This window comes from Coregonus lavaretus (genome assembly GCF_964263955.1).
Source record: "Coregonus lavaretus genome assembly, contig: HAP1_SCAFFOLD_227, whole genome shotgun sequence".
In the NCBI taxonomy this organism is placed as follows: Eukaryota; Metazoa; Chordata; class Actinopteri; order Salmoniformes; family Salmonidae; genus Coregonus; species Coregonus lavaretus.
The window spans coordinates 357,861-381,639 of NW_028157256.1; the positions used below are offsets into that span (position 1 = coordinate 357,861).

The 23,779-nt window shown below is 42.2% G+C and overlaps 1 protein-coding gene across 1 annotated transcript; it reads left to right on the plus strand.

The window, feature by feature from the left end:
• Positions 1-12,910: 12,910 nt before the first annotated feature.
• On the plus strand, positions 12,911-21,168 carry LOC311125635 (excitatory amino acid transporter 2-like; the record flags this gene model as incomplete). The annotated part of the gene is made up of 9 exons (XM_084199668.1): positions 12,911-13,040; positions 14,865-15,017; positions 16,292-16,651; positions 16,760-16,886; positions 17,135-17,368; positions 18,143-18,337; positions 19,385-19,519; positions 19,710-19,920; positions 21,076-21,168. The coding sequence occupies 9 exons, from the start codon at positions 12,911-12,913 to the stop codon at positions 21,166-21,168; spliced, it is 1,638 nt and encodes a 545-aa protein (XP_084055794.1).
• Between the last annotated feature and the right edge of the window lie 2,611 nt (positions 21,169-23,779).

Sequence of the window (23,779 nt, forward strand, 5' to 3'; positions counted from 1 at the left end):
AAGCATCTCAGAAAAGGTCCTAGGAATCCCGTTAAACCCTGTTTTAAGACTGAAAAACCTCCCAGCCCCCAAAAAAACTCTGAGCCAGGAGTAAAATCAACCCATAAAAGTTTCTCAGCTGGTAATCACGAAAGTTTGAGGTATCGCAAAGGAAAGATATTGATGACGTTCATTGACATTGTTGCAAATGACTGGGAATAACCAATCGCGATGAGGCATCGCCAGCTGTGAACTCTACAGTAGTCAAATGTTGCAATGATAAAATGTTTGATATAATTTTCGCCTGACACGATCACTTGCCTTCTCTTAATTATTGCCCAATATGTTGGCATGCATAATTATTATATTTCTTTACCAATTCTAATGGTTGTTAAAAGCAGAATTTGGACAATATTACTGTTACATGAACACACTCGTCACTCCCGATTAGTTGCATACAACGCTGCGTACAACATTGGAAACGTCTATAGTTTTCATCGAACACAATCAAAGTTAACATAAACCCTAGACGCCTTCTATTGCCCAATTTATAGGCATGCCCAATTTAGGAATATTTTTGTACAATGTGATATTGCGTTTCAAAGGGATAACTTGAAATAACATGATGTACTGTAGGTAATTAAATAATCGAAAGAAAAACATGCTTATTTATTAGTAGGCTATAAGTATTTAGGTCTCGTGAAATCATTGTCAAAGGCGCAAGAGATACTGTTGCATGTAGGTCTAGATTATTTATAAATACTGTTGTATGTAGGTCTAGATTATTTATAGATACTGTTGTATGTAGGTCTAGATTATTTATAGATACTGTTGCATGTAGGTCTAGATTATTTATAGATACTGTTGTATGTAAATCTAGATTATTTATAGATACTGTTGCATGTAGGTCTAGATTATTTATAAATACTGTTGTATGTAGGTCTAGATTATTTATTGATACTGTTGTATGTAGGTCTAGATTATTTATAAATACTGTTGCATGTAGGTCTAGATTATTTATTGATACTGTTGTATGTAGGTATAGATTATTTATAAATACTGTTGCATGTAGGTCTAGATTATTTATAGATACTGTTGCATGTAGGTCTAGATTATTTATAGATAGTGTTGTATGTAAATCTAGATTATTTATAGATACTGTTGCATGTAGGTCTAGATTATTTATAAATACTGTTGTATGTAGGTCTAGATTATTTATTGATACTGTTGTATGTAGGTCTAGATTATTTATAAATACTGTTGCATGTAGGTCTAGATTATGTATTGATACTGTTGTTTGTAGGTATAGATTATTTATAAATACTGTTGCATGTAGGTCTAGATTATTTATGGGCGGCAGGTAGCTTAGTGGTTAAGAGCGTTGTGCCAGTAACCGAAAGGTCGCTGGTTCTAATCCCAGAGCCGACTAGGTGAAAAACCTGTCGATGTGCCCTTGAGCAAGGCACTTAACCCTAATTGCTCCTGTAAGTCGCTCTGGATAAGAGCGTCTGCTAAATGACCTATTTATTTATAGATACTGTTGCATGTAGGTCTAGATTATTTATGGATTGATCATATAGAAATATCAAAAGCGCAGGAACCACTGACTCACTGCATATTTCTATAATCAAGACACCTGCTGTAACTCTGAAGTGGTTAAGACAGCTCATGAGGCGTCCTAAATATCTGTCGACTAGGTGTGACTCTTATGACTAAAGAGGCTTCATGCATAGCTTTTATTTTTACTACTACTACTACTACTACTACTACTACTATTACTACTACTACTACTACTACTATTACTACTACTACTACTACTACTACTACTACTACTACTACCACTACTACTACTTCTACTACTACTATTACTACTACTACTACTACTACCACTACTACTACTACTACTACCACTAATACTACTACTACTACCACTACTACTACTACTACTACTTCTACTATTACTACTACTACTACTACTACTACTACCACTACTACCACTACTACTACTACTACTACTACCACTACTACTACTACTACTACTTCTACTACTACTACTACTACTACTACTACTACTACTACTACCACTACTACTACCTCTACTACCACTACTACTACTACTACTACTACTACCACTACTACTACTACTACTACTACTACTACTTCTACCACTACCACTAATACTACTACTACTACTACTACCACTACTACTACTACTACTACTACTACTACTACTACTACTACTACTACTACTACTACTACTACTATTACTACTACTACTACTACTACTACCACTACTACTACTACTACTACCACTACTACTACTACTACTACTACTACTACCACTACTACTACTACCACCACCACCACCAACACCACCACCACTACTACTGCTACTACTACTACTACTACTACTATCACCACTACTACCACCACCACCACCACCACTACTACTACTACTATTACCACCACTACTACTACCACTACTATTACCACTATTACTACTACTACTACTGCTACTGCTACTAATACAGCTGTGAATGATGATAATGATAATAGTAGCTAATAGTAGTAGTAATAATAACAATAATAATATATAATTGTGATCATTGCAACTCATTTGTTTGCTATTGTCATTACAGTACTATTGGTGGATATTGTTTTTATTGGTGCATTGATATAGAAAGAGTGAAGTGGGTGGTGGGTTGAGCAGGTTGGGAGGAAGGGGATCTGGCGTAGGGAACACTTCAGTCTGTCACCTACAGAAAAGGACACATTAGTGCAGAAAAACATGGATTCATTTATGACGATTCATCAATTAATTTTTTACTGTAATTTACTGTAAGAATTACTGTAAGACAACTTTTTTGCTCTTGAAGTAGTTATATTCTTGAAACAAAAAGCATTATTTTGCAAACTAGCGCAATTACTGATTACCTACCGCACTTCACACTAGGCCTCACACCAGACTGGCTAACCAGCGGAGCAATCTATTAGTATAGTAGCTACTGTAGTTTCCCTGTAACAGACTAGTTAGTACAGATGCAGGATCTTAATTTGAGCCAGTTTGTTACAGCAGGAAAATAATCCTGCAGCAGCAGGAAATGTAAATTATTATGTGGATTATAATGAATGGGCATTTTTGTAGGGGTTGATATATTTTTTGTGTGGGAAAATCAAGTCTGAATTACAAACTTCAAAAGCCTTTTTAAACCTTAGCTTCGCAGCTTGTTCAGATTAGCTCCAGTGCTAACCAGCGGTAGCATATGCTAGTGGTAATGCTAACATACAGTTTCCCATGGTATGGCTGTGATTGCTCAGAAATGCACACTCATCTTTGAGCATAAATTAGCAATGATACAGGAAAAAGGGCTTCCCCTTTGGAGGGTACGTAAATTCATGAATTGTTTTGATTGATCATTTTAACATTATGGACGTGGTAGGGAATTCTTGACTCTCTGTACATTCTGCCAGTTTTAAGATAGTCTGTTTCAATTAGCTCATGGCGCTTGCAACGCCAGGGTTGTGGGTTCGATTCCCACGGGGGGCCAGTATGAAAAATGTATGCACTCACTAACTGTATGTCGCTCTGGATAAGAGCGTCTGCTAAATGACTAAAATGTAAATGTAAATGTTCAAAGATTATGAAACAATACTTCAGTAGGCCATTTGCCTTATTCAGCTGGTGGCCATTTTGGCAGGAAGTCTCACATGAGTTGAAAAAGAGTCCATTTGGGAAGGAGGCCCAATAGTGGCAGACATAATAAACATAAATGTCTACATTATGCCCGTGTACCTTGCTGAATCAGAGATATGGGAAGAATTATGTAATTATTATTATTTGGTGTTGTTTTGATTAATCATAATTGTGTGCATGAGCGTCTAGTCTCTAGACAGACAGGTGGTTTTGTAGTGAAGAGAGGCTGAATCTGCTGTTTCGCCGCTTTCGCCCTTAGAAATAGTAAATAGAGTTAGCTAGCTAGCTAGATTTGGTTCAGGGTTCTGAGTTTACATTGAAATTAACTAAATTATTTTTTAAAGACTGAACAGCAATGATACTTGTTGTGTAAAAATTGCTAAACTGATGTGTCCAACTAATTGTAATGTTATTTTCAACTATGCTAAGATATCAATGGTAGGAAAAAATAAGATGCAGGGAATTACCATCGTAAAACGACTGGATGCAGAAACCCGGTACAGATTATAATTCAGGGAAAGGGGTGGCAAAGACCGTGGTCTCAATTTGAGCCAATTCACCACCTTAGGTGTCCAGGACACTGTGAGCATGAAAGGATCAATGTACATGATATAAGAGGATCGGATGCATGCTGGGAATTGTATTTCTATCTAGCATGGTATTGACATGATTTAAATGCTCATTACTGGGAGGACAATCTTTAAATTTTTGGATTGTAAGATGGTCTATTAGTGAGTTTTAAAAATAGAAAAGAATAGCAAAAAAAAATGTTTTGCTTAGGGATTCTTAGGGAGTGGTAAGTTAACTCATATCATGGTACATCTGTTGTGTCATGAGTGTGTACGTTTGCGCATGTGTGTATGTCCCTGTGTGTGTATGTGTGGTGGATTAGGAGAGCTAAGGACAGATGAGTTATTTAGAGACACCGTGTCTCATCACGGTTTGATTGGTCAGGTGGAGTTGCATGAGGAATGTGTACCTGAGGGGGTGGAGTCCCGCGTAGGGAGGAATGAGCTAGAAACGGATGCGTTACTTCTTCTCCCTCCCTTCATGACGACCAACCTACTGGACACAAACTGGTTGAATCAACGTTGTTTCCATGTCATTCCAACAAAAACATTTGAGGTGATGATGTTGAATCAATGTGGAAAACTGATTAGATTGACAAAAAAGTCCTCAATGTAAAGGGATGTTGGAATGTAAGCCTTTTTTTTTAACACAAATTTTAACCAAAATCCAAATGACATGGTAAAATTATTTTGGGGAATTCACGTTGAACTCAATCAAATGTTAATCAAAACTAGACGTTGAAGTGACGTCGGTGCCCAGTGGGAACATGGCTCAGAGACGGATAACTCCATACCCATAATAACTCCATAATTGACATCATTTGAGTCAATTGGAGGTGTACCTGTGGATGTATTTCAAGGCCTACCTTCAAACGCAGTGCCTCTTTGCTTGACATCATGGGAAAATCAAAAGAAATCAGCCAAGACCTCAGAAAAAGAATTGTAGACCTCCACAAGTCTGGGTCATCCTTGGGAGCAATTTCCAAACGGCTGAAGGTACCACGTTCATCTGTACAAACAATAGTAAGCAAGTATAAACACCATGGGACCACACAGCCGTCATACCGCTCAGGAAGGAGACACGTTCTGTCTCCTAGAGATGAACGTACTTTGGTGCAAAAAGTGCAAATCAATCCCAGAACAACAGCAAAGGACCTTGTGAAGATGCTGGAGGAAACAGGTACAACAGTATCTATATCCACAGTAAAACGAGTCCTATATTGACATAACCTGAAAGGCCGCTCAGCAATGAAGAAGCCACTGCTCCAAAACCGCATAAAAAAGCCAGACTACGGTTTGCAACTGCACATGGGGACAAAGATCGTACTTTTTTGAGAAATGTCCTCTGGTCTGATTAAACAAAAATTGAACTGTTTGGCCATAATGACCATCGTTATGTTTGGAGGAAAAAGGGAGTCACTTGCAAGCCGAAGAACACCATCCCAACCGTGAAGCACAGGGGTGGCAGCATCATGCTGTGGGGGTGCTTTGCTGCAGGAGGGATTGGTGCACTACACAACATAGATGACATCATGAGGAAGGAAAATTATGTGGATATATTGAAGCAACATCTCAAGACATCAGTCAGGAAGTTAAAGCTTGGTCGCAAATGTGTCTTCCAAATGGACAATGACCCCAAACATACTTCCAAAGTTGTGGCAAAATGGCTTAAGGACAACAAAGTCAAGGTATTGGAGTGGCCATCACAAAGCCCTGACCTCAAGCCTATAGAAAATGTGTGGGCAGAACTGAAAAAGCGTGTGCGAGCAAGGAGGCCTACAAACCTGACTCAGTTACATCAGCTCTGTCAGGAGGAATGGGCCAAAATTCACCCAATTTATTATGGGAAGCTTGTGGAAGGCTACCCGAAATGTTTGACCGAAGTTAAACAATTTAAAGGCAATGCTACCAAATACTAATTGAGTGTATGTAAACTTCTGACCCACTAGGAATTTGATGAAAGAAATAAAAGCTTAAATAAATAATTCTCTCTACTATTTTTCGAAAAACGTCACATTCTTAAAATAAAGTGGTGATCCTAACTGACCTAAGACAGGGAATTTTTACTAGGATTAAATGTCAGGAATTGTGAAAAACGGAGTATAAATTTATTTGGCTAAGGTGTATGTAAACTTCCGACTTCAACTGTAAACTAAACTTATTTGCAGATGATCTACTGATATACCTGACCAATATTGAACACTCAATGCCCCCTTTGCTAAACACATTTTCAGAATACTGTAAAATTTTAGGATATCAAATTAAAGTGGGAAAAAACTAAATAATGGCAAAAGGCCTGCAGGCGTCCTAGAGCAAAACAACCAGCATTCAGACCCTTCACTTTTTCCACATTTTGTTATGTTACAGCCTTATTCTAAAATGGATTAAATAAATAAAAATATTCATCAATCTACACATAATACCCCATAATGACAAAGCAAAAACAGGTTTTTAGAAAAAATTTGAATATATATAAAAATCAAAAACAGAAATACCTTATTCACGTAAGTATTCAGACCCTTTGCTATAACATTCGAAAATTGAGCTCAGGTGCATTCTGTTTCCATTGATCATCCTTGAGATGTTTCTACAACTTGATTGGAGTCCAGCTGTGGTAAATTCAATTGATTGGACATGATTTGGAAAGGCACACACCTGTCTATATAAGGTCCTACAGTTGACAGTGCATGTCAGAGCAAAAACCAAGCCATGAGGTCGAAGGAATTGTCTGTAGAGCTCTGAGGCAGGATTGCGTCGAGGCACAGATCTGAGAAAGGGTAGCAAAACATTTCTGCAGCATTGAAGGTCCCCAAGAGCACAGTGGCCTCCATCATTTTTAAATGGAAGAAGTTTGGAACCACCAAGACTCTTCCAAGAGTCCGGCCAAGCTGAGCAATCGGAGGAGAAGGGCCTTGGTCAGGGAGGTGACCAAGAACCCGATGGTCACTCTGACAGAGCTCCAGAGTTCGTCTGTGGAGATGGGAGCACTTTCCAGAAGGACAACCATCTCTGCAGCATTCCACCAATCAGGCCTTTATGGTAGAGTGGCCAGACAGAAGCCATTCCTCAGTAAAAGGCACATGACAGACCACTTGGAGTTTGCCAAAAGGCACCTAAAGGACTCTCAGAACACGAGAAACAAGATTATCTGGTCTGATAAAACCAAGATTGAACTCTTTAGCCTGAATGCCAAGCTTCACGTCTGGAGGAAACCTGGCACCATCCCTACAGTGAAGCATGGTGGTGGCAGCATCATGCTGTGGGGATGTTTTTCAGCGGCAGGGACTGGGAGACTAGTCAGGTTTGAGGGAAAAATGAACGGAGCAAAGTACAGAGAGATCCTTGATGGAAACCTGCTCCAGAGCGCTCAAGACCTCAGACTGGGGTGAAGGTTCACCTTTCGAACAGGACAACGACCCTAAGCACACAGCCAAGACAACGCAGGAGTGGCTTTGGGACAAGTCTCTGAATGTCCTTGAGTGTCCCAGCCAGAGCCCAGACTTGAACCCGATCAAACATCTCTGGAGAGACCTGAAAATAGCTGTGCAGCGTCTCTCCCCATCCAACCTGAAAGAGCTTGAGAGGATCTGCAGACAAGAATGTGAGAAACTCCCCAAATACAGGTGTGCCAAGCTTGTAGCGTCATACCTAAGAAGACTCGAGGCTGTAATCGCTGCCAAAGGTGCTTCAACAAAGTACTGAGTAAAGGGTCTGAATACTTATGTAAATGTGATATTTCATATATTTCTTTAAAATATAAATTAGCAAAGATGTCTTAAAACCTGTTTTTGCTTTGTCATCTGGTATTGTGTGTAGATTGATGAGGGAAAAAAACGATTTAATCCATTTTAGTCTAAGAATGTAACATAACAAAATGTGGAAAAAGTGAAGGGTCTGAATACTTTCCGAATGCGCCATACGTGTTTGTGAGAGTCTCACCTCATATTAGTGTGTAGCCCAAACTGTTCGGACGCTACAGTCAGAAGTTGGCAGATCGGCTGTACCGACTCCATATGAGTCCCAAGACGCTTGTGGGGGCAGTAGAGCAAAACGGAGAACACCACTATGTTCGTGAGTCCCATCATATAGTCATAATAGTTTTCTAGGCCAAACCGTTCGGACACTACAGACGATTTTGTGAGAAGACCGATTTTCAGGATGTCTCATGGTCTGACAAACACCGCTCTAGCTCTGTCACAAGTGCGACATAGGCGGATGTGGTGGATTGAGACACATCCAATGCAAATAAACTATCTTAAACTGACAGATTTTTATGGGGATTTTTGTATTCTGCTAATTCGATTTTTGCGGGGATGCGGACATCGACCTTAGTTAAACAACGGCAGCACAAAAAGGGTTCTTCTAAAGGGTTATTCTACGAGGACAAGGGTTCTATATGGAACCTTTTTCATCCTTCTCCAAGAAAGGGTCATAAAAGGCTTCTTTGTATGGAGAAAATGTTCTACCTGGAATGATAACGGGTTCTTCTAAAGGACAAGCCGAAGAACCCTTTATTGTTCTAGAACCTTTTTTCTAAGAGTGTGGGTTGAAAGAACCCATCTTGTCTGATTCATTACTACTCAAACTTCCCTCTCCTCTTTGTTTACATCTGGCTTGGCCATACAACGCAGAGGTCACTTAAATGCAACAGCCAAGTATTCCTGCTCTTGAGCACTTCAGCTTGCAGGCTTGCTTTGATAGTTTGAGAATCTCGTGCGTCTTTATCCCGCCTCACATCTGAGGGAAAAGCATCACAGCTTTAAGGACGGATTAGACAGGTGGAGAAGGAGATGGAGGAGGGCTTCACCCGCTGAACTTGTTGACTCCGCCCTTCCTACCCTGGGAGCCCACGGTCCAGCCTGCAGGTTGGTCACTTCAGGTCTACACACATGCTTGGATGAGTCGGCTTCAGTGACTGCGGATACCATTCTTAGTCTTCCATGGGCATTGTTGGTTGTTCATTGTATTTTGATTGGATGCTGAGAAGGTGCTGCTGGCTTTCTTGTTGAGATCTACTACTGCATAGCCTCCAGATTTCTACATTCCCTTATTTAAGGGGCAAGGGACCTTCATACGTTTGTGGATCTTCAGTGAATCTCCAAGATGGATAGACCGTGAATTTCCCTTACTTTCTTTGACTCTATCCATGCAGCCCATGGCTGACTGAGTGGTAACTGTTTCCAAAGTCACTTTCAATTCCAAATTACAGACAACAACTACAGGTAAGCTAGATTTAAAGGTTTCGTTTTATTATGAAAGGTTTGAAACATTTTATTGAAGTGCTACAGAATGATTCTCTTGAAACCTTCTGCATTCTACTTTTACCGTGCTGTATTTATTTTACTGCTGCTAGGCAGTTGCTGTTACGGCTTTTTGAAGGCATGATTGAAAGTTTGCATCTCACAGTATTATGCTACATTATTGTCAGGTAGAATATCCTCATCACAGTATTATGCTACAGTATTGTCAGATGAGGTTTGCATCTCAAGTTGTTGTTGTCCCCTGACGCAAAAGGGCAAATGCCCTGGCGTCTGCGACTTGTCCGAACATTGTTAATTTATTGTTGTTTGACCTTTGGGAATCAGAGGTCATTCCTTTCTGGAGAAAGAGCTGAGACACTCTCCCCGTTGACCTCCTCTGCATCAGCCCAGCCAGGTGATGTACCCTATCTAATGAGACACATAATGACATTAGCAAATCGTATGTGCCCTGGCTCCTGATTCAAGTGCTTCACCATTGCGACAGTCAGGCTGCAGTTGACTGTAGCAGTACAATGGTGTATTGTTTAGGCTTTGAACATAAAAGCTTTTGGTACTGATACATTGTAGAGCAGATAGGCTATAGGGAGGACTCTTGGTAAGGGGACCGTTTCTTGCCAAAGAGCTATGTGAAGAGTTGTTGGTTTTTAAATATGTGATTTCGTCTGTATGTATTGTGAATCTGTATTTCTGAATCTGTGAATCAAACAGTAATCCCTTGCCCAAGACTGTCTAATCGCAGCTTGGCACACCTTGACAGTTCCTGGGTCACCCCTGAGCGGTTATGTAACTAAACCACTGGTGTGCTTGACAGGCTAATTTTGTCGGCCTTAACAGGCTTATGTCCGGGCACTGTGTATCAGACAGCCTTTGATTGATTTGCCAGTCACAACCTATTAACTGTCTCACCGTCACGTCTTTGGTTATGGGAATGTAAACAGTATGCAATACGAACAGTTACTCCAATTACAAATTCGCTGAATATGGTTTTAGATACAGGGAATTTCGTCAAACCTCACTTTTCCTCCCAATCCGAGATACATTTTCGCAGTGAATACAGGGCTGTTCAGGGGGGGAGCAACATTTTTAGAACAGTGCAAAACTGTAGCAGGGGACCCCAGCAGAAATCCCCATGTCAAGAAATGGACAGTATTGACAGTGAGTGTTAGTGTAAATATGAAACAATATGGGACACTGTGACAACACACGGATGTGTCCGAATGACAGTGGGGGACAAAGTTTCGTAACAGCACACAAGGTTATACTCCCCAAGGGATGTGATTTAAAGGATGCTAGGAGCAGGGACGGTCGGGGACCTTTAAGTCGAAGAGCTTTTAAGCCAGACCACAACAAAGCCGGGAGACTTGTAGCTGCAGTGACGTGATGAGGCGACTAGGTAGAGGGATGGAGGGAGGAGTGTGAGGAGTGTGAGATGGGGGCATGACCTGAAAGTGAAGACTTCCATCTCAGAGGAATAAGATTACGAAGAAGCTCCATTCACTGGAAAATCACTGCGTCCTCAGACCGGCCCAGATCAGAGGGCAGAGATCACATAGGTTAAGGTTAAGTCTGGGCAAATGGGGAATTGCAGTGGGGTCGCCCCCTCAAAAATAATACAAAAAAGAAGAGTACAGATAATTGTAGAAATGTTTTTGAAAAATATAATTAGAAAAATACAGTTTTACTGAGTAAATGAATGTATTAATTCTCTTAACTTTGAGAGAGATGAAAATGTAAATAACTGAAGGTTATTTGTTGATGTAAAAATCAAAATGTACAGATTTGAAGGTTGTAACGCTAGATTTGGGGTGGGCTCACAGAAATGTACCTGTGGGGACAAACAAATAACCCTTTTTTAAAAGAGTGTAGCCTAGTTCAGTGGTTCCCAACTCCAGTCCTCCAGTTCCCCCAACAGCACACATTTTTGTTGTATCCCCGGACAAGAACACCTGATTCAAGTCATTGAGGGCTTGATGATTAGTTGACAGGTTGAATCAGGTGTGCTTGTCCAGGGTTACAATAATAATGTGTCCTGTTGGGGGAACTGGAGGTCTGGAGTTGGGAAACACTGGCAGTGGTGGAAAAAGTACCCAATGTCATACTTGAGTAAAAGTATAGATACCTTAATAGAAAGTTACTCAAGTAAAAGTGAAAGTCACCCAGTAAAATACTACTTGAGTAAAAGTCTAAAAGTATTTGGTTCTAAATATACTTAAGTATCAAAAGTAAATGTAATTGATAAAATATACTTAAGTATCAAAAGTACAAGTAAAAGTATAAATCATTTAAAATGCACAATTTTCTTGCCACCTGACACCCTCCCTGTCTCTTACTGTCTCTTTCTCTCTGTCTCCCATGTCTCTCTCTTTACCCACTCGTTCAGTCTCCTCTCTCTTCACCCACTCGTTCAGTCTCCTCTCTCTTCACCCACTCATTCAGTCTCCTCTCTCTTTACCCACTCGTTCAGTCTCCTCTCTCTTTACCCACTCGTTCAGTCTCCTCTCTCTTTACCCACTCGTTCAGTCTCCTCTCTCTTTACCCACTCGTTCAGTCTCCTCTCTCTTTACCCACTCGTTCAGTCTCCTCTCTCTTTACCCACTCGTTCAGTCTCCTCTCTCTTTACCCACTCGTTCAGTCTCCTCTCTCTTTACCCACTCGTTCAGTCTCCTCTCTCTTCACCCACTCGTTCAGTCTCCTCTCTCTTTACCCACTCGTTCAGTCTCCTCTCTCTTCACCCACTCGTTCAGTCTCCTCTCTCTTCACCCACTCGTTCAGTCTCCTCTCTCTTTACCCACTCGTTCAGTCTCCTCTCTCTTTACCCACTCGTTCAGTCTCCTCTCTCTTTACCCACTCGTTCAGTCTCCTCTCTCTTTACCCACTCGTTCAGTCTCCTCTCTCTTTACCCACTCATTCAGTCTCCTCTCTCTTCACCCACTCGTTCAGTCTCCTCTCTCTTCACCCTCTCGTTCAGTCTCCTCTCTCTTTACCCACTCGTTCAGTCTCCTCTCTCTTTACCCACTCGTTCAGTCTCCTCTCTCTTCACCCACTCGTTCAGTCTCCTCTCTCTTCAACATCATTGTGATAGTATGATTATATTATCATTCTGTTTGCCAATCAGTATCCGAGCCATTATTACAAATGGACAAGAAACCACATCAAACCCTTATTGTGTGCTGCATCAGTGACCTTTTCACCAGAACAAATATGGTAATACCTGTCGACACAGCTAGGCATTATGGGTCAAGGAGGAGTAAATTAATAAACCACCTCTCCATCTCTTTCTCTTTCTCTCTCTCTCTCTCTCTCTCTCTCTCTCTCTCTCTCTCTCTCTCTCTCTCTCTCTCTCTCTCTCTCTCTCTCTCTCTCTCTCTCTCTCTCTCTCTCTCTTCTCTCTCTCTAGTGCCAACACAATGCAGAAGCAAGTGGAGGTCAGAATGCATGAAAGCCATTTGGAGCCCATCGTGGAGCCTCCTCAGCCTATGTGTTGGGGAATATGCAGCAAAATCATGAATAACTTGGTTCTTTTCCTCACCATCCTTGGTAAGTTAGCCTGTTGTTTAGATGTGACTGTGGTTGTTTCTGTCTTGGTAAGTTAGCCTGTCGTTTAGATGTGACTGTGGTTGTTACTGTCTTGGTAAGTTAGCCTGTCGTTTAGATGTGACTGTGGTTGTTACTGTCTTGGTAAGTTAGCCTGTCGTTTAGATGTGACTGTGGTTGTTACTGTCTTGGTAAGTTAGCCTGTCGTTTAGATGTGACTGTGGTTGTTACTGTCTTGGTAAGTTAGCCTGTCGTTTAGATGTGACTGTGGTTGTTTCTGTCTTGGTAATTTAGCCTGTCGTTTAGATGTGACTGTGGTTGTTACTGTCTTGGTAAGTTAGCCTGTCGTTTAGATGTGACTGTGGTTGTTACTGTCTTGGTAAGTTAGCCTGTCGTTTAGATGTGACTGTGGTTGTTACTGTCTTGGTAAGTTAGCCTGTCGTTTAGATGTGACTGTGGTTGTTACTGTCTTGGTAAGTTAGCCTGTCGTTTAGATGTGACTGTGGTTGTTACTGTCTTGGTAAGTTAGCCTGTCGTTTAGATGTGACTGTGGTTGTTACTGTCTTGGTAAGTTAGCCTGTCATTTAGATGTGACTGTGGTTGTTACTGTCTTGGTAAGTTCGCCTGTCGTTTAGATGTGACTGTGGTTGTTACTGTCTTGGTAAGTTAGCCTGTCGTTTAGATGTGACTGAGGTTGTTACTGTCTTGGTAAGTTAGCCTGTCGTTTAGATGTGACTGAGGTTGTTACTGTCTTGGTAAGTTAGCCTGTCATTTAGATGTGACTGTGGTTGTTACTGTCTTGGTAAGTTAGCCTGTCGTTTAGATGTGACTGAGGTTGTTACTGTCTTGGTAAGTTAGCCTGTCGTTTAGATGTGACTGTGGTTGTTACTGTCTTGGTAAGTTAGCCTGTCGTTTAGATGTGACTGAGGTTGTTACTGTCTTGGTAAGTTAGCCTGTCGTTTAGATGTGACTGTGGTTGTTACTGTCTTGGTAAGTTAGCCTGTCGTTTAGATGTGACTGTGGTTGTTACTGTCTTGGTAAGGTAGCCTGTCGTTTAGATGTGACTGTGGTTGTTACTGTCTTGGTAAGTTAGCCTGTCGTTTAGATGTGACTGTGGTTGTTACTGTCTTGGTAAGTTAGCCTGTCGTTTAGATGTGACTGTGGTTGTTACTGTCTTGGTAAGTTAGCCTGTCGCACAATTGTGTACAACGTCATCCATTCCGTATGATATATCCTACGAATAGCAAAAAATGTATATTTTCTTTCATTTTTTGCAACTCGTATGTTATGCTCCGAATTCCAATTCGTACAACATGTACAACAGCATCTTTAACATTGAAAGGTGTGGGGGTTTGATATAATTGAGTTTTTAGATATAATTGAGTTTTTCTGTACTTGTTCACCTCCCAGCCCTCACAGTGCATAAGGTTGCCTAAAACATGTGGGTGAAAGTGTAGCGAGAGCCGAGGTAGAGCTTGTTGTGTTCAGGGAATAAACACTAGCTGATGTGTATGAATACAAAATAACCCGGTGTGTGTAACAGTAGGTTATTTATAAGACTATTATAAGCACTAAGCATCGAGGTCTTAAATGACCACTTTAATCGGAAAACACACATCTTTAGGTTGAAGAACACAGCTTTAGTGCTCCATTTTTTTTAAAATAAAAAAACAAACAAGCAGTGAGCAAAATAACAGTAACATTTTAAATAGATGGGATGACACACCTAACGGGAGATCTGAATAATGCAACAGGAAACCAATGTGAGGTCCAGTTGATATAACCGTGGGTTCTCTCTCTCTCTCTCTCTCTCTCTCTGTGTTTTAGGGGTGATCGTTGGCTCTGTTTCTGGAATACTACTGCGTCCCATGTCGCCGCTCCCCCCTGATGTGATCATGGTCATCTCGTTCCCAGGAGACATCCTGATGAGGATGCTGAAGATGCTCATCCTGCCCCTGATCATCTCCAGTCTCATCACAGGTGGGAGACCATAACCCTGACATTATTTGTATGTGTATTTATTATGGATCCCCATTAGTTCCTGCCAAGGTAGCAGCTACTCTTCCTGGGGTTTATTATGGATCCCCATTAGTTCCTGCCAAGGCAGCAGCTACTCTTCCTGGGATTTATTATGGATCCCCATTAGATCCTTCCAAGGCAGCAGCTACTCTTCCTGGGGTTTATTATGGATCCCCATTAGTTCCTGCCAAGGCAACAGCTACTCTTCCTGGGGTTTATTATGGATCCCCATTAGTTCCTGCCAAGGCAGCAGCTACTCTTCCAGGGGTTTATTATGGATCCCCATTAGTTCCTGCCAAGGCAACAGCTACTCTTCCTGGGGTTTATTATGGATCCCCATTAGTTCCTGCCAAGGCAACAGCTACTCTTCCTGGGGTTTATTATGGATCCCCATTAGTTCCTGCCAAGGCAGCAGCTACTCTTCCTGGGGTTTATTATGGATCCCCATTAGTTCCTGCCAAGGCAGCAGCTACTCTTCCTGGGGTTTATTATGGATCCCCATTAGTTCCTGCCAAGGCAACAGCTACTCTTCCTGGGGTTTATTATGGATCCCCATTAGTTCCTGCCAAGGCAGCAGCTACTCTTCCTGGGGTTTATTATGGATCCCCATTAGTTCCTGCCAAGGCAGCAGCTACTCTTCCTGGGGTTTATTATGGATCCCCATTAGTTCCTGCCAAGGCAGCAGCTACTCTTCCTGGGGTTTATTATGGATCCCCATTAGATCCTTCCAAGGCAGCAGCTACTCTTCCTGGGGTTTATTATGGATCCCCATTAGATCATTCCAAGGCAGCAGCTACTCTTCCTGGGGTTTATTATAGATCTACATATCTACAATACAAAATGTTTAATACCACCGTACAACAATATGACAATGTACTGTACGTGTGTGTAGATTGCGTGTGCTAGCGTGTCTGCATTAGCACTAGTAGCATTGTACGATAGAGTGTTATTATAGCATTTATCCACAGGAGGTTGGTGGCACCTTAATTGGGGAGGACGGGCTCGTGGTAATGACTGGAGCTGAATCAGTGGAATGGTATCAAACACGTCAAACACATGGTTTCCAGGTGTTTGGTTCCATTCCATTTGCTCCGTTCCGGGCCTTTATTATGAGCCGTCCTCCCCTCAGCAGCCTCCACCGCATTCATCACTAGAGTATTTGGAAGTCATATCTTCTGCAGTTTGCGTGACCGGTTGTTGAACTGCGGGCCTCTCTCACCTCTCTCCCACTCCAGGACTGGCAGGGTTGGATGCCAAGTCCAGTGGTCGCCTGGGCACCAGAGCCATGGTTTACTATATGTCCACTACGGTAATCGCTGCCGCTCTGGGCGTCATTCTGGTGCTGGTCATCCACCCAGGGAACCCCAAGCTGAAGTCCAACCTCGGACCGGGCAAGAAGAACGACGACGTCTCCAGTCTGGATGCCTTCTTCGATCTCATTCGAAACCTTTTCCCAGAAAACCTGGTTCAGGCCTGCTTCCAGCAGATCCAGACTGTCACCACAAAAGTCCCCGTGCCTACCAACAGGACCAGGGGTCCACCACAGTTTACCATCAAAAAGGGTCTCCAGTACAAGAGTGGGATGAACGTGCTAGGTTGGTACACTTACTGGAAAACATGCTCAACTCTAAACTGGAATTAATTATTTTCTTAGCAGTCCAAATAACTGACTTTCCACCTTTTTGCCTCCTTTGAAACTGTAGGTTTGATTGGGTTCTTTGTGGCTTTCGGGATAATCATGGGGAAGATGGGAGAAAAAGCCAGGCTCATGCTGGAGTTTTTTAACGTTCTCAATGAGATCGTCATGAGGATTGTTGGCATGATTATGTGGTAAGTGTCATCCTCTCTAGAGTTATATTACCTCTTGAATATAGTTTTCCCCTCCTAAACTAGCAGGTATTCTAGGAAGTCCACTCTAGTCACTGTGGCCAAAGGAGAAAAGTGTTATTTATTACAGGAAATTAGCCCCCGATGTACATGTTTGCCCCAATGTTCTCAATTAGATACTGAAAATATACTACTTACCTTTTATTTGTGTTACCAAACTGCAAAACTAATCTCACCAAGGACTCTCCCAGGTATTCCCCTTTCGGTATTGCCTGTCTCATCTGTGGGAAAATCATCTCAATCGATGATCTGGAAATGGTTGCCAGGCAACTGGGAATGTACATGGTGACCGTGATCGTGGGCCTTGTCATCCACGGTGCCATATTTCTACCACTAATATACTTAGTCATCGTCAAGAAAAACCCCTACGTCTTCTTCATGGGCATCTTCCAGGCCTGGGTCACCGCTATTGGGACAGCATCTAGGTACAAGACCAAAACCTATTCTCTAACCTATTCTCTTCCTCTGTGATACTTATTATCGCATTCTCTAGAACCAGTTCTAGAACCCATTCTAGAACCTATTCTAGAACCCATTTAGAACCCATTCTAGAACCCATTCTTTGGATATGTAATGCATGAGATCATGGTCCTGCTTTTTCATGTCTGCTTGCATTTCCACTGGCTTCACTGACACTGAATTGTATTGGAGCTCTGGTTGTCAATCTGCTTGTTTATGATAAGACAGACAAAACAACATGGCGTCACTTGTTTCGTCTCCAATCTACAGATAAACTAAAAACAAGAGTAATGTCTTCAATGTGCATACAGTGCAAAGTTGCTTCAAAGATGAAAAACCTTAGCCTAGTTTAGGATACAATGTTAATTTATATTAAGGACTCTGCATTACCCAACCTATTTGATAGATTGTATGACAGAGTAGGTTTTGAGCCACAGCCGAAGCTCACACTGAGATGATAACAGCAACAGAGATGTGGTTCATGCCCTAGAGGGGTGTCCACATTGCACGTGTCGTCTGATACCTTCATGCATGAGACCAGCTTTGTGGTGCTTAGCTACCACCATGTAAATAGACTCTTGTCGACTAATATTACTGCTTAAAGTAAGATCCTTTAAAAGTCACCCTTTGGGAGAACATGATGCTCAACTTATAATATACATATTATGCAAATTCAGTGTTTAATACAATTCCAAGGCTTGTGATATGTACTAAGTACAAGTTTTGTACCCGTCTCTCAGCGCTGGCACCCTGCCAGTCACATTCCGCTGTCTGGAGGAGAACTTGGGCATCGACAAGCGAGTGACGCGATTCGTGCTCCCCGTGGGCGCCACCATCAACATGGATGGCACTGCGCTTTACGAGGCTGTGGCAGCCATCTTCATCGCCCAGATGAACAACATCGACCTCGACTATGGCCAGATCGTCACTGTCAGGTAGGACACTTCGGATTCTGGTCCTACATGACTAGGCCCCTGTGTTTTGGACTATCATGTCACATGACCTAGGATTTAACCTTTTTTTTTTTAAGCCTTTTCCAGAAATGAGAATGACATCAAAAATAAAAGCAATTGTCTGAGGATGGTGCTGGACCATCTGACATAAAAAGAAAAGGGACTGTTTGTTGAAAACACTTTACATAAAGGTTCAAATTCAGGTCATGTGACATGATTGTCCAAAACACAGGGCCTTATACATGACAGATTGACCTTGACAAAGGACATTTATTCATGTAGCTACAATATAAGGTTGAAATTAGTGTATGTGTAATTGACTGAGATCTCTCATCCTAACCGTAGCCTGACAGCTACCTTGGCCAGTGTGTAATTGACTGAGATCTCCCATCTTTACTGTAGCCTGACAGCTACCTTGGCCAGTGTGTAATTGACTGAGATCTCCCATCTTTACTGTAGCCTGACAGCTACCTTGGCCAGTGTGTAATTGACTGAGATCTCCCATCTTTACTGTAGCCTGACAGCTACCTTGGCCAGTGTGTAATTGACTGAGATCTCCCATCTTTACGGTAGCCTGACAGCTACCTTGGCCAGTGTGTAATTGACTGAGATCTCCCATCTTTACTGTAGCCTGACAGCTACCTTGGCCAGTGTGTAATTGACTGAGATCTCCCATCTTTACGGTAGCCTGACAGCTACCTTGGCCAGTGTGTAATTGACTGAGATCTCCCATCTTTACGGTAGCCTGACAGCTACCTTGGCCAGTGTGTAATTGACTGAGATCTCCCATCTTTACGGTAGCCTGACAGCTACCTTGGCCAGTGTGTAATTGACTGAGATCTCCCATCTTTACGGTAGCCTGACAGCTACCTTGGCCAGTGTGTAATTGACTGAGATCTCCCATCTTTACGGTAGCCTGACAGCTACCTTGGCCAGTGTGTAATTGACTGAGATATCCCATCTTTACGGTAGCCTGACAGCTACCTTGGCCAGTGTGTAATTGACTGAGATCTCCCATCTTTACGGTAGCCTGACAGCTACCTTGGCCAGTGTGGGAGCAGCCAGTATCCCCAGCGCTGGATTGGTGACCATGCTACTGATCCTAACAGCCGTTGGGTTACCTACCCAAGATATCAGTCTGTTGGTTGCCGTCGACTGGCTGCTGTGAGTACCTGCATTCACATGTACAGAGAATACATTTCCACACACACACACACAATATCTTCTTGTTACCTCAGGACAAAACTCTGGTCTTCCTCCAAATATAGTCCTCAGCTTTGTTCCCCCGAGAGATTACCTTCTGCACTTGTCTGTCTCTGTGTCTCCCTCCCCCACCCTAAAAAAAAAAATACAGGGATCGGTTCCGAACCTCCGTCAATGTGGTCGGGGACTCCTACGGGGCGGGTATCGTATACCACCTATCCAAAGATGAGCTCGACGCGTTTGACGCCGCGCAAAAAGTTGATGAATTTGAGTTGACAAAATCCCAATCCTTCTTCGAGAACAACACCAACCAGTGTGTTTACGCTGCAGCCCACAACACAGTCATGATAGATGATTGCAAGGTACTTTTCATCTTTAAGGATATAGAGACGTGTATGTAGACTTCCCCTTAACTGCTGCTTTTTCTTTTCTTGTCATTTGGTATGTCGACATACATTGAAGTCACCTTATACACTTATTTTGGAGAAAACGATATTACAAGGTGGAGAAGTTAAATAAATATGCTCTTAAATTTATTTACTCATCCGCTAATTATTTGGAAAAGCAGTTTTTGTGATACCTGTGTACTTTTGATCGGAATTCTGATGTTATGTTTTTGACACAATTTGTATTTTGAAAATATTTTTCGCACTTTACTTTTCTTCGTATGTCTTGTATTAATCTGTGACATGAGTGGGATTTTTTTTCTTCATTGGACATGTATTTGTGGCAGCCCTGCTTACATGATTCGATTCAGTTTTAGGGCACATTTTTAATTCAACATTGTATGGCTAGTGGTACACATGAAGACTGCTATTTCATCATGTTCATCCAAACAATGACAGACATATTATGGACCTGTCAAAAATCCTTATTTCTACTGTAGATAGTTATCTTTTATACCAAAAACTCAATGCTCTTATTATCAGAGCATTTTACTTATCCATTTGTCATGGATCATTGTTCTATTGCATTGCTTCTATTGCATCTTTATCTTGGCCAGGTCGCAGTTGTAAATGAGAACCTGTTCTCAACTGGCTTACCTGGTTAAATAAAGGTGAAATAAAATAAATAAAATAAATGGGGCAATTACTAATCTCTGTTTTATACTGTTATTTAGTTGTTTTCTTACAATCGATTTATTCAACATTATCGTACCGGTAATTCTGTTGGGCAGAGAATCCATAAAATACATGGCCGAGATAGAAAACAAAACTGACTCATCAATGTTTGACGTTCTCCTGTCAGTGAGAAAACACTGTCTTCTGTATCTACTGTCGCTTAAGTATTCAGAGAGTATTCATTTCTTTCTTTTTCTTTTCTATTTGGACCAAATTTGCGGGATTCCCAGTAAATTCAACCAATTCAACCAAAATTCAACCAACCAGCCAAAATTCAACCAAAAGGATGGCCTGCAAGTATTACCACCTTGGTTTCTCTGCTCCAAAAAACTTTGACAGCTTGAACATGACTGTGCCTTGGTCTTACGGTTAGATGTCCCTGGTAATTGCTTGCAGGTATCCATGGGCAATGGAAACGGCCATCCCAACGGCCACACCAACACTGCAGATTTCTCTCTTGTTGAGGAGGAACCATGGAAACGAGAGTAAAGCAGCACCTTGCTCCGCCTCATCCTGACTTCCACAAGCTTCCCTTCCTGGCCAAAATAAAGAAAGTAACCACACCTAGCCCTGTAACCACTAGCTTTGGTGCACTTCCTGTGGTCTGAATGTGGTCAGTTCATTGACTATGGGATGAAGCTGCCCCTCCCACAAACAACGTAGGCACCACAAGTTAAAAATGACCTATCCACTTGTACCTATCGTAAACAATTGTCTCAATTAGATTAGGACTTCCAAATGACATTGCTTAAGTCGCTCTGGATAAGAGCGTCTGCTAAATGACGTAAATGTAAAATGTAAATGTTAACCTGTGCTGGTGCTTTGTAAGGCACTGTTTAGTGTGATGGACCCATTCAGGTGGCTGTATTCTGAACCTGTTTAGTGTGATGGACCCATTCAGGTGGCTGTATTCTGAACCTGTTTAGTGTGATGGACCCATTCAGGTGGCTGTATTCTGAACCTGTTTAGTGTGATGGACCCATTCAGGTGGCTGTATTCTGAACCTGTTTAGTGTGATGGACCCATTCAGGTGGCTGTATTCTGAACCTTACTCGACACTGCATGTTCTCTGATATACGCAATGCAGCACTTTTGTTGCTGCACAACCTTTTGGGGAAAAAGCAATCCTTCTCTCTGTGTTTTATGTATAACAAATGTAGGGGTTTTGTTAGCGCCAGAGGCAGATCAGAGAATGTGTGCTCATGGGATGTGGCCTTGTCAGTTGTACAGAAGGACCAGTTGAGGAGTGTTATGATGGGAAGCCCCTCCTTAGAGAACTATTCTGCCAGTCATTATTATTCCTGTCATGAGTTGTGCAGGGTCACAACCTCATAGCTATGTTCCAGAAACGCTTGATGTTCCAGGGATTGCTGGATATTCAGTGGTGGTCGATTCAATTTTCTATGGTTTCCAGAGTGGCTTTGACGCTTTCTAAAAACCTGCTGCCTTCTAATAGCACTAAGAATAAAATAACTTAAAGAGCCTTGGTAATGCACATTTTCTTAAAGATAAAACAAGTGCAAAACGCCAAGGCAAACACTGAACTATCTAAAAAAGCCCTTGACTTTACTACTGCCTCTTGTTGCAGTCAACCCATAGCAGTGAACAGGTTCTGAAAACGTTACCGTAACAACAACCCCGCAGTAAAAGGGAAGTAGAATGTTGACTATGTGGCGTCCCCAGGGCCAGAATAAAATGAAGTGCCGGTTGTTGAAGAAGCTGCAATACCTTTGACTGTTTTGACTTTGAGGATTAAACTCTGGCATCGGCACACATGATCAGCCTCTAAGCACTGGAGCTTACCTCTGGACTTAACATCACTAAATGCCTCCAAATGTGGCTGCTACGTATTTATAGACAGCCAACGACGCAAGGTGCATATGGACAGCATTAGGAAGACATGTGCAGAGGCAGGTAGAGTATTTAATGCGTTCCCTCCCCTGGCTGTTTAGAGTACAAACACACCAACAATTAACATATTATATATGTTTTTGTGTGTGTGTGTCTGTATATACTGTATGTGTGCATTTGAGTGTGTGTGTGAACGTGTGTGTCAAAGAAAGAGTGAGAAAGCGAGAACAAAAGAGAGAGTTAGAGATGGCAGGTAGAGAGAGAGTTAGAGATGGCAGGTAGAGAGAGAGTTAGAGATGGCAGGTAGAGAGAGAGAGTTAGAGATGGCAGGTAGAGAGAGAGTTAGAGATGGCAGGTAGAGAGAGAGAGTTAGAGATGGCAGGTAGAGAGAGAGTTAGAGATGGCAGGTAGAGAGAGAGTAGAGATGGCAGGTAGAGAGAGAGAGTTAGAGATGGCAGGTAGAGAGAGAGTTAGAGATGGCAGGTAGAGAGAGTTAGAGATGGCAGGTAGAGAGAGAGAGTTAGAGATGGCAGGTAGAGAGAGAGTTAGAGATGGCAGGTAGAGAGAGAGAGTTAGAGATGGCAGGTAGAGAGAGAGTAGAGATGGCAGGTAGAGAGAGAGAGTAGAGATGGCAGGTAGAGAGAGAGAGTTAGAGATGGCAGGTAGAGAGAGAGTTAGAGATGGCAGGTAGAGAGAGAGAGAGTTAGAGATGGCAGGTAGAGAGAGAGAGTTAGAGATGGCAGGTAGAGAGAGAGAGTAGAGATGGCAGGTAGAGAGAGAGTTAGAGATGGCAGGTAGAGAGAGAGAGTTAGAGATGGCAGGTAGAGAGAGAGTTAGAGATGGCAGGTAGAGAGAGAGAGTTAGAGATGGCAGGTAGAGAGAGAGAGTAGAGATGGCAGGTAGAGAGAGAGTTAGAGATGGCAGGTAGAGAGAGAGAGTTAGAGATGGCAGGTAGAGAGAGAGAGTAGAGATGGCAGGTAGAGAGAGAGAAGAGATGGCAGGTAGAGAGAGAGAGTAGAGATGGCAGGTAGAGAGAGAGAGTAGAGATGGCAGGTAGAGAGAGAGAGTAGAGATGGCAGGTAGAGAGAGAGAAGAGATGGCAGGTAGAGAGAGAGAGTAGAGATGGCAGGTAGAGAGAGAGAGTAGAGATGGCAGGTAGAGAGAGAGTAGAGATGGCAGGTAGAGAGAGAGAGTAGAGATGGCAGGTAGAGAGAGAGAGTTAGAGATGGCAGGTAGAGAGAGAGAGTTA